This window comes from Ciconia boyciana, chromosome 7 (assembly GCF_034638445.1).
Source record: "Ciconia boyciana chromosome 7, ASM3463844v1, whole genome shotgun sequence".
NCBI classification, from domain to species: Eukaryota; Metazoa; Chordata; class Aves; order Ciconiiformes; family Ciconiidae; genus Ciconia; species Ciconia boyciana.
In genome coordinates, this window is record NC_132940.1 from 63,584,932 (window position 1) to 63,596,790 (window position 11,859).

The following is an 11,859-nucleotide window of genomic DNA, read 5'->3' on the forward strand; positions in this document are numbered from 1 at the left end:
GGATTTCTGAAGGGAACCGTTTTGCCAGGGACATCAGCAAACCTTGCACATTCCTTTGAACTTACGTATGGAATATATTGAGCCGGGAGGGAGAGAGATTCAAGGACTGAGATTCAATAACTTTGAGAGTTTGCATGTATGAAAGATATAGTGCGACACTGGAGAAATCTACCCACTGGTATTTCCCCCTGTAGTCAATGCGGGCTATGATGGCTACAAAGCTAAAATTGCAAACAAGTATGAAATAACGTGTAGTTCTAAACACCGGTCCTACGGTAGAAAACATGTAAAGATGCAACACATTCAGTCTGTGTGCTCATGTTGCTGTGTGGTCTGCATGTGCTGTCCTCTTTGTAGGTGGCATTTACCAACTGGGGGGATAAGGGTGGCTGATATCGCGTGATTAAACCTTCTAACATCTCTTAAGTATAAATCAGGGCAAGGCTCGCCCATCCGACACCCCTAGAGTTGGTTGTGAACGTCTGCCCAACAATTGCTGAACTTTCCAGGAGCCTAACACAAGTCTAGCAGGTAGGAGCTTAGTAAAAGGAGCGGGGCAGGACAGAAATACTGAAATCTGCATTTTTCTTCCCGTTGCAGTTTTGTAAACATCAACAAATGATGAAACCTTCCACAGCAGAGACGCTTCATAAAGGAAGGATGTTGTGGATAATTCTTCTAAGCACAATTGCTCTAGCATGGACTACACCAATTCCCTTGATAGAGGACTCGGAGGAACTCGATGAGCCCTGCTTTGATCCATGTTACTGTGAAGTGAAGGAGAGCCTTTTCCATATACATTGCGACAACAAAGGATTTATAAATATTAGTCAGATAACAGAGTCGTGGTCGAGACCTTTTAAACTTTATCTGCAGAGGAATTCCATGAGGAAATTGTACACCAACAGTTTTCTTCACTTGAACAATGCTGTGTCTATTAACCTTGGGAACAATGCACTGCAGGACATTCAGACGGGGGCTTTTAACGGGCTCCGAGTTCTGAAGAGGTTGTATTTGCACGAAAACAAATTGGACATTTTCCGAAACGACACTTTCCTGGGTTTGGAAAGTCTGGAATATCTGCAGGCAGATTACAATGTCATTAAACGGATTGAAAGTGGGGCGTTTCGAAACCTAAGTAAATTGAGGGTCCTTATCCTAAATGACAATCTTATCCCCATGCTTCCCACCAACTTATTTAAGTCTGTGTCCTTAACCCACTTGGACTTACGCGGGAACCGGCTAAAAGTCCTTTCGTACCGCGGTATGTTGGACCATATTGGAAGGAGCCTGATGGAGATCCAGCTGGAGGAGAACCCGTGGAACTGTACGTGTGAGATCGTGCAGCTGAAGAGCTGGCTGGAGCGCATCCCCTACACCGCCCTGGTGGGGGACATCACCTGCGAGACCCCCTTCCACTTCCACGGGAAGGACCTGCGGGAAATCAAAAGAAGTAAGCTCTGTCCCATGCTGTCCGACTCTGAGGTGGAAGCCAGCCTGGGCATCCCTCAGCTGTCGTCCAGCAAGGAGAACGCGTGGCCTACGAAGCCCTCCTCCATGCTGTCCTCCTTCCATTTCACCGCTTCCTCTGTTGAGTACAAAACATCCAATAAGCAGCCCAAACCCACCAAGCAGCCCAGGGCGCCCCGGCCTCCCCCGACACCCCGCGGCCTGTACCCCGGGCCGAACCAACCGCCAGTGGCTGCCTACCAGACCCGGCCCCCCATCCCCATCATCTGCCCTACCGGGTGCTCTTGCAGTTTGCACATCAACGACCTGGGCCTGACGGTCAACTGCAAGGAGCGAGGGTTTCACAACATCTCTGAGCTCCTGCCCAGGCCCTTGAACGCCAAGAAGCTGTACCTGAGCGGGAATTTGATCCAGAAAATCTACCGCTCCGATTTCTGGAATTTTTCCTCCTTGGATCTCTTACACCTGGGGAACAACCGGATCTCCTACGTGCAGGACGGGGCTTTTATCAACCTGCCGAATCTCAAGAGCCTGTACCTGAACGGCAACGACATCGAGCGGCTCACCCCGGGCATGTTCCGGGGCCTGCAGAGTTTGCATTACCTGTACTTCGAGTACAACCTGATCAGGGAAATCCAGCCGGCGGCCTTCAGCCTCATGCCCAACCTGAAGCTGCTCTTCCTCAACGACAACTTGCTCCGCACCCTGCCCACCGACGCCTTCGCCGGCACCTCCCTGGCCCGCCTCAACCTGCGCAACAACCACTTCTTGGCGCTGCCGGTGGCCGGGGTGCTGGAGCACCTCCACGCCATCGTCCAGATCGACCTGAAGCTCAACCCCTGGGACTGCACCTGCGAGCTGGTGCCGCTGAAGCAGTGGCTGGAGGCTCTCAGCTCCGTCAGCGTGGTGGGCGAGGTGCTGTGCGCCAGCCCCGAGCGCCTGGCCCGCCGCGACCTGCGCTCCCTGGAGCTGGCGGCCCTCTGCCCCGCCGCCCTGCGCCCCGCCGCCGCCGCCGCCGCCGCCGCCGCCTCGCCCCCCGCCGCCCCTCCGCCGCCCTCCGCCACCGGCGCCGCCGCCTACGAGCTGCCGCCGGCCGCCGCCGCCGTGCCGCTTTCCGTCCTCATCCTCAGCCTCCTCGTCCTCTTCTTCTCCGCCGTGCTGGTCGCCGCCGGGCTCTTCGCCTTCGTGCTGCGCCGTCGCCGGCGGAAGCTGCCGTTCCGCGGCCCGCGGGCGGAGGCGGCCGACCTGGGCGGCCTGCCGCTGCGCTGCCCGCGGCTCTTCGAGGAGGGCGGCGGCGGCGGCGGCGGCGGCGGCGGGGGGGGGCGCTCCCCGGAGAAGGCGCCCCCGGCGGGCCACGTCTACGACTACATCCCGCACCCGGTGACCCAGATGTGCAACAACCCCATCTACAAGCCGCGGGAGGAGGAGGAGGCGGCGGGCGGCGGCGGCGGCGGCGGCGGCGGGGAGGCGGCGGAGCTGCTGCGGGGCGGCGGCGAGCGCTTCGCCCACGCCGCCGCCGCCGCCGCCGCCGCCGCCGCCGCCGCGCAGGAGCCGGGCACCAACTACCGCACCTTGCTGGAGAAGGAGCAGGAGTGGAGCCTGGCCGTGTCCAGCTCGCAGCTCAACACCATCGTCGCCGTCCACCCCCAGCACCCCGCGGGCGGCGGGCTGGCGGCGGGCGGCGGCGGGCTCGGGGGGGCGGCGGCGGCGGCGGCGGCGGGAGGCGCCCCGCGGGACCGCGACCGCCCGCCGCCCTGCGCCGTGGGCTTCGTGGACTGCCTGTACGGCACCGTGCCCAAGCTGAAGGAACTGCACGTCCACCCCCCTGGCATGCAATACCCGGACCTCCAGCAGGACGCCAGGCTGAAAGAAACCCTTCTCTTCGCGGCCGGCAAGGGCTTCTCAGACCACCAAACCCCCACAAGCGAATACCTCGAGTTAAGGGCCAAACTCCAAACCAAGCCGGATTACCTCGAAGTCCTGGAGAAGACCACGTACCGGTTCTGACCGCCGCCCCGCCGCCCGCCCCGGCACCGCCGCATGCGAGTAGAGGATACAGCTGTGTGCTCTCCCCCGCCAGATGTGCGCGCTGCGGGGAAGGGCCGTTCTCAGATCATTAATCGATGAAGTGCCTTCGCAGACTTTTGCCAGCAGATGTTAATCAATCATTATTTTTTATACTGAAACTGAGACTTTGACTGTGCCATGTCTAAGGTATATTATTATTATTATTATTAATTATTATTATCGGGGATCTTTGTATTGATCCTGATTAAGTAAATTCTATGTGTGTCTCTCGCTCTTTTTTTTTTCTTTTTTTTCTTTTTCTTTTATTTTCTTTATTGTTGTTTTTTTTTTTTCTTCCCCGTTGCAGTAAACTTCCTTTATATTTTCCCTTGGAGGGGAGGGGGAGGGAAGATGGCATTTTGCGGCTTGCTTTCTTCTTGCCCATCATGGCACAGATTCTGTACATTTATTTAAAAAAAAAAAATGCAAAGAAGCAAACGAGCGCAGTTTGCTGCATGCCTGGAAACTGCAAGAGGGAAGGGAGGGAAGGGTCTTGCTCGAATGTCTCACTCGTGTCTCTCTCCCTCCCTCGCACGCACACTCACTCTCACCCTCACCGCCACCCCCGCCACCAGCCCGGCCCCTCCGCGCAGCGCCCGCCGCCGCGCAGCACGGGACGGGGTCCCGCTGGCCGCGGAGGGGAATCCCGTGGGCTGGGGGAAGCCACCCGGAGCCGAGCAGCCCAAAGGATGTAACAACGTGGCGCACACACCTAGGGGATGCTCAGTGACACTTCATCATGACGCCATGGTTTTTTGGAGGACATCCGCACTTTCCTAATAAAAGCAACATGCAAATATACAGAAAAAGGAAAAAAAAAAAAAAAAAAAAAGCTACTGGGCACCTATCACTAACAGCTTTGTAGGAAGCACTTTTAATGTTTTCCCTCATACACACATACACGCACACGCGCACACACACACACACAAAGGTACAACAATGTGCATATATTTATTCTGTAATTTCAAGTGAATATAAATTGTAAAGGTAATGTTTAATCATTGTACAGTGATGCGTCTGGTATAGCTTTCCTAATAAAACGTTCTGAAAAAAATGCATATATATATATATATATACACCCATATATATATATATAGGAATACAAAGCTTGAACCTGAAACTTCAGCTTCCCCCTACTGAGATTTCCTTCCCCCACCTTAACCTTGAAAGCTATTTTATTAATAACAGTTCAATGCACTGTGATGTTAACAGAGAAAAACCCTGTACAGCTCCTCTTGGCAAGATACCACCCGAGACTTTTAAAAATCCGATTTACAATCTGTATTCCCACGTTGCACTGTACTTATGGCGGTTCCCGTGTGTTTAAAAATAGGCAGCAAAATTAAGCCCGCGTCCTCGAGTGGCGTTTCTTGCAGGAGCGCTGGTTCTTCTGCCTGCTGGTAGGAGAGGGAGGCATTGCTGTGGATGTTTCTCGTGTTCACAGTCGCAGTAAATGCGAAGTGAGCAGTCAGAGGGGCGGTGGGAGGGGGAAATTAAGGCGCATTTCGATTTTGGAAAAGGGTGAAGCGATCTGGAAAAGCATCCCCACGGCTTCAATCACCCGGCCCTCCTCCCCGCAGCCGGGGCGGCGCCGCTCCTGCTGCCCCGGCGGGGCCGTTTGCTCCCCGCTGAAACCGGAGCGAGACCAAAGACGATCGGATTGCCCTTCCCGGGAAGGTCCCGGTTGGTATCTTGTCCCCGGCGGTGTCTTGGCCCCGGCGGCCCCGGGCCGGGCCGGCGGCGGCGGCAGCGGCGAGCGGCTCCGCGGGCGGCCGCCAGGTGGCGCCGCAGCTCCAGCGCTGGCGGCCGCGGCGCGGCGGGAGCGCGGGGAGGCCCGGGCGCTCCCGGCCCCGCTCCCGGCCCCGCTCCCGGCCCTTCCCGGCCCTTCCCGCCCCGCTGAATGTACCCCCCGGGCGCCTTATAGCGGGGCAGGCAGGGCCGCGAAGCGGAGAGCCCGTAGCCGGGCGCCCGTGTCGCCGAGGCACTACCCTAAAGACCTTCAAATACAGAATTTTATACAGGAATATCAAATACACTATAAATATCATGTGTCTTAACGGAACAGCGGTAGCGGTAATTTATCCAGGTGAATTGCGATTATTTTTTTTCCCACTGCGTTGGAAAGGTATTCCCCCAGGGCATTTCTTCTGGTTGTTGTTAGGGGACTAAGGATCTCCGTTACCTTTCCGGAGCGGGGCAGAGGCTGTTGTGGCACTCGGCGTGGTGTCACCTCAGACCCAGCTATCCTTCCTTCCTCTTGGGGAACAGCTTGATTTCACCCAGCACAATGCATTTTAATGGAGATAAAACCATGAATACTTGTTTTCACCCCAAGTGTCGCTATTTATAGCTTCAGCGAGTATGCTTATTGCAGGCTTTTTTTGTCAATCTGTCTTGGAGAGGCATCTGGGTGCGACAGAAGTAATTTCCTGAGCCTTGGTAGTAGCCGTATGTGTTTCGAGATGGAGGGACAGCTCCAAATGTCTGTAAATCTAGCATCAGCTCCATAATATTAGTAAAAATATTATGCATTTGAATTTCCCAGATTCCTCTGTTGCGTTGATAGTGTTTTATTACTGCTGCTTTCAGCTCTAATCCGTTGGGGTTTGTTCATTTGCTTGTAATTTTTTTTTAATGGATGGTAGAAGAGCACCCACGCGTTAAAAGTAATAAGCATCAAAGTGCAAAGGCCAGATCCTTCTTATGATAATCATACTAATTACATTGATAAGACTACATGCAGGTAATGCGTGGAGCTATATAAATCAGGTTAAAGTACAACCCCTAGTGAGAGTGGTGCTGTATACATTTGGCAATGTCATCAAACCCCCAAGTGTTCATACTTGTATCCAAATATAGTAAAGCCAGTTGCAAATAATGTTTATATTTTAATTAAACTGCAGAAAGGCAAGAGAATTTCAACATAACTATAGGTAGTAATCTCACCCGCGAATGGTGAGGAAATCTATTTATTCAGTGGAAATAAATTTGTTCTATGAGAATGGAATTTTGTATTAAAAGAGATAATTTTTGGCTTACGTTGAGTTACTTTTCTTTCCTTGTGTAGGAAACGTCCTTTTCCTTGTGTACTGGAATCATTTGGGGATGATTCGCTCTGGAAGTGTTGACAATATTTAACTGTGATATCTAATATGTGTTATGATGACTTCTGGTTTGCTCTTTCATTGTGTTGGGCTGAGGCTGAGTGGGTGGCAGCATTACTTTCCACTGCAGGAAACAAAAGTGGATCCATCATCTCTGATCTGTGACGGGTGACTCTTTACATGCTTCAACCTGCGCTACTCCTAATTAATAGGGAGTATTAATGATAATTATATCATTATCAGCAGTATTATTGGTAGCATTAATGATACTGGGAAGGAATCAAATAAAGTCAAATGATCTGCATTTACATTGGAGCTGTTTGATGGGATACTATTTTAAATAAATGAGTATTTTTTTTAGAGTATTTCATTCTTGTGCAACAAGTAGCTGGTATCGGCTTCAGCAGTTCAGCTTGTGGCAGTGCTCAGAACCTGGCAGTAAATCTTTCATCATGTGTTTGTTTTATTCACTCATTGACTGTATTGAAATTCTTCCTACAGGTGGAAAAGAAAAAAAGGCCAGGTAAGTCCCAGTCATAGCCGATAATGAAAATAGAAAAATAGAAAGGATAATAACGGTGCTTAATTATCAAGGCTCTTTTGTATTTCCTGGGTATTGTCATTGATGTCACCATCACATTCCACCTGGGTTAAAAGATTTGTTTGAGACTTGGAAATTGCTTCATGGATCTCTTGACTGTATCAATAGTGAGAGAAAGACGTTAATTTTTGTGGTATGAATAATAATCTGACTTCTGGAAAGCGAGCCATCTCTGAATGTCTGTCGCAGCAAGCCAGGACCCGTACTGCTCTAGTTAGGTGAAGATTACAGGCAGGTCATTTATTACAAGATTCAGTAGCCTTGAGTTAAGCTGTGGTAGCTCAAGATTTTTTCAGAGACCTTTCCAGACAAAACTGCTTTTGAGCATGTCATCACAGCTGGTCTGGTTTTAAGCTAGAAATGTGCAGTTATGGTCAACTCATGTTCTCTGCTGTAAAGATTTACAGCAACAGGACAGAAAGGTCTCTACAAAATGTCAATATGCAGTGCTCTCCCTTTCTGAAATACTAACGTGTGCAAGCGGTCACTCATGAATGCTATGCCACTTCTACTTTGCTCAAGTATCTGCTTCACGTGAACTGTTCACACGAATAAGACGTGATGAATTGGCTTTAGGTATAACAGAAATGTTCACGTGAAACAAGTGTGCGGAATTTGGCCGTAAGTTAGGAAGTTCATTGCTTATCTACATTACTCAACCAAAGAGTATGACTTCTGGCAATGCTCCAGCCACTTAGGTGTGAACTCGTTCCAGAATTGCACTTCTTCCAAAGGCATTTGCTTGTACAGCATGGATTTATGTACACTCGGAAATCAGGCTGCTGCGCATTGCATATTCTTATTTTCTGAGTTTTCCAAAACTTGATTCTAAATCTGAGTTCCTCGTAACTGGGTTTCACAGTGAATTTATGTATGGGTTATACAGTACAACGCAGTTGTTTCCATGGGAGAAATGTAGAGTAAATTTACCCAGTATATAGTTTCACAACTTCTTCATACTAACAACAGCTCCTTGTACAAAAGTATGTTATTTTTAATACTTTGTAATGCTGATGTGAGCGGAAATACATCTTTTTTCCCCACTTTTTGAAAGATTTCTGGCAAATGTAGCTATGCCCTACTTCGAAGCCTGTTTGAGCTAGTGGAAGAAGTAGAATGCGCTTGGAACAAATCCTTGTGTGGGTACAGACTGGAGGCCTAATTCTGCTCCCTTGAAACCAGTAATGAAATACCACATAACTGCTCAGTTTTAGTCAACAGACTAGAATGAAGAGCAAAGTCTGATCTCAGAAAATTACAACATATATTAAGTGGACTCAAGTATTTTGAGACAAGTACTCCATGTGACTATTTCAGAATAAAATGAGTAACAGTATAGAGAAAATGGTTTTGCTATCAATTTAGTAATTTTTCTGATTGACCTCATTCGCAAATTGACCAAGCAATCTTTAGTGCTTTTTATTTTAAAATAAGAGCATTTGCATAAAGACAAATATGAGTGTGTCTCAGCAGATTCAAAAACTGTGGAAATTGGTACCAGAGTTTAGACCTAATGTCACAGGTAGCCAAGTAGCCAACGAGATTATTAATGTAACAATGGCAAATTATTTGGAAATACTTTATTAGTGTGATCTTTTTCTTTAAAAGCAAGAATATTAACAGGCAATGACAACTGTGTTTCATACGATTTTTTAAAATGTCTTTTTCTTGATCCTTATAGTTTTGCATTTTTAAAATCATGTACTTCTATTTTCATTTTCATTCAGGTTGTTGGAGGAGTTAGGGGGGTTACCGATGAAAGCATTAGCTTTGCTACACATGGTCTTCCCCAGAAGGCTACCGGGGTGAAACGTTGTAGGTCACCTTTGATCTCTGTGAAAGTATGTGGAAACACTTCCTTGTGGTGGCATTTTCTCTGTTAAATTAGTCGATATTGTGGTGGTTTTCAGAACAGTGTCAGATGGCTCATTTTTGTGGAAAAATGACAGGAGAAGGCTTGAAGGAACAGAGCGACAGGCATTGCTATAGGAATTCCCTGACCCACAGTCGTATTGGGTAGTCTCTGTATAGTGGATGTTGCATCAGTCTATATATTTTTGAATGTTAAGGATGTTAATCTTAAGGGTGGGGTTATTTTCAGACGTTATGAAGATGTATGTATATGCAATACTAAGATGTTGGGTGCCTTAAAAAGAATAGGTAATAATAGAGGGCATAGCACAATATAAAATATTAATAACTCAGTCACGTGTCATATACTGAATCTTTAATGTCCATTTACTTTTTCTAACATCTTTATTTTTCTACTAGAATTCTCTAAATCTCTCAAGAATATCCTGTATATTCTATGAATTCTGAAGAAATGTTTTAGGTTAGCCAAGGGTCGAATCTCTCCGTATTTGGGAATTTAAACAGATACCACTAACTGTGGAGGAATATTCCTGTCCATGGCATGTGGCATGGCAATTTGGCATGTTGTTGTAGCACTGTGCCAGGAAGGGAGGTTCTCTGTAGCGATGAGATTTTGCAGTAGGGCTTGAATAATTTCAAGCAGGAGTTCCTGAATTGTGATAAATCACTGCTGGGCTGGCACAGACCTGAGACACGCTGCTGCTTGTGAGGGCACTGCCATCCGTTCTGCTGATGGTGGGACCTGGCACCATTGCTGGCGGGGGCTCCTGTAACAGTAATTCTAAACAGACAAACAAACAAAAAAAACCCCAGAAGGTTTAGGAGTCTTTGTCCTACAGGGACCATCTCATCTGAAGTTAATGACTTTCTCCAAATGTTAAAGTGGTATTAGTATACTGATTACGGGAAAATGGTTTGGGTTTTGTTTTTTTTTTTTGCTTTCCTCAGCTTTACTTTGCTTTTCTGGAGACAGTAGCTGCTTTACATGTTAAAGAACTGTAGGAATGTATTTGTTAATATTTTTTCAGATCATACTTGTTTAAAATGAAGTCAGTTTATCACAACAGTAACTGTCCTAAGCTGGAGATGGGTTTTCCAGAAAGATATGTAAACCTTTGGTTTTGTACTCGGTCTCTAAGCTACTATATGTGTGTATATATAATGTCCATTATCTGAATAATCTGTGAACTGAAGTCTGTCATTGAACTTTGGAAGCTTTGGCTTTGGAAATCAAGACTAATTAATGGTTTTGTTGTTGTTGTTGTTCTGTGATTGTTTGGTTTGATTTTATTCAGAATATGACTGGAGAGAGGAAAACATGGCAGTGTGAAAATTCTCATCAAAGAAAACTTTTTAATAGGACTTTCAAATTTAATTCCTTCTTTTCTTTTCTTTGGAGAATAAAGGAGCTATGCTCAAAAGAGCGTAGGAATTGCCACTCGGGCTTAAGAGTTGCAATGTGTTCACTCTGCTGTGTCCTCTCATTCCTGAGAGTGCCCGGGACTCAAAGAAAGATGTAAGAAATTCCCATTAGTGAGATTACGGGGTCAGATGTGGCCAGCTAATCTGCTCCACCATTAGCTCTCACCCTGAGCAATCGGGTACCTGGGGTACTGCACCACTGGAGGTACCGGTCCTGTGTCCACAGGGAGCGAGGGAGTGCTGAGCACTTAGAAATATCATGTTGTAGTGTTTCTGTGAAAGATGAGCTTCAAAAAACCTGGATGTCAGTAATGGATGCTGGCCATTTAGAAGTTTGTCTCCGTGTTCTTTAGAAAACTCATCCAGAGTTTCTCTGGTGCTGTTAAACTGCCATGCAAGGGCACATCTGCTCAGTCTTCATAAAAGCGCTGTTGAAAAAGATGTATAGCTAATGCATTCTTCTTAATTAGAGAGCATCGTTTCTCGTGGCATCACTTCTGTTATGTTTTCTTGCAGTGACCCAAAAACCTGGCTGCTTTGGAAAGTGGATAGTATTGGCAAGCAAAGAAATATGGCAAGTAAAGGTATTTTTTAGATCCAGTTTATGTTAGTGTTTTCTTCAAAGAAAGGACAAGTCATAGTTATTGGCTCCTTGTTCTGCAGCCCTCGCTGAGAATAACTAAAGGCACTGATTAAAGCAAAGAGTCAGCCATCGTTCAATCTGTGTTTAATTCTCCCCTTTGGTTTTAAACCAACCAAGTAAGAAATGTGGATTTGCCTAATTTATATACATGAATATATATATATATTCCTCCTGTGAGCAATGAGGGGACATGATACTACAGCCAGCGATGCTGATGGAAGGAATGGCATTGGCATCGCTGGGAGATGGGTTATGCTGTGACGAGTGGGAACTGTGCCAAGGCTAACAATGCGAACGGCACCTGAAAGTCAAGCGTTTTGCTGGGTTAGAGACAGTCAGTAACAACATGCATTTCTCGTTGAAGCCTTTCTTTTTAAAGTAGATAAACAAATGTCTCACAGAATCCCATTTTTCCTGCATTTGGCCCAAGTTCTCAATCAGCCTCCAGATTGTTGGCATTCTCAACCTTGCTTTTACCTATCTGCATGCACAGATATTCATTTGGCTGACAATAAGTTTTAACACCTCGGTTTGCACATTGAACATGTGCATGAAACGGAGACCAATTGAAAATATGGTTATCTTTGTTGGGTTTTTCTGTAGAGTGGTGTTTTGCACCTCAAGACTTCATTCTGTAAGATGTATCGACTGGATTGCCTACCTGTAACTCAGCTTTGTAA

The 11,859-nt window shown here is 47.3% G+C and overlaps 1 protein-coding gene across 1 annotated transcript; it reads left to right on the forward strand.

The window, feature by feature from the left end:
• The first annotated feature begins 618 nt into the window (after window positions 1-618).
• SLITRK3 (SLIT and NTRK like family member 3) lies at window positions 619-3,764 on the forward strand. Its single transcript, XM_072867423.1, has one exon. The coding sequence runs from the start codon at window positions 619-621 to the stop codon at window positions 3,475-3,477; it is 2,859 nt and encodes a 952-aa protein (XP_072723524.1). The 3' UTR covers window positions 3,478-3,764.
• The last annotated feature ends 8,095 nt before the right edge of the window (window positions 3,765-11,859 follow it).

Coding starts and splice junctions, on each gene's coding strand:
- SLITRK3 (XM_072867423.1), top strand. CDS start 619: ATGATGAAACCTTCCACAGCAGAGACGCTTCATAAAGGAAGGATGTTG.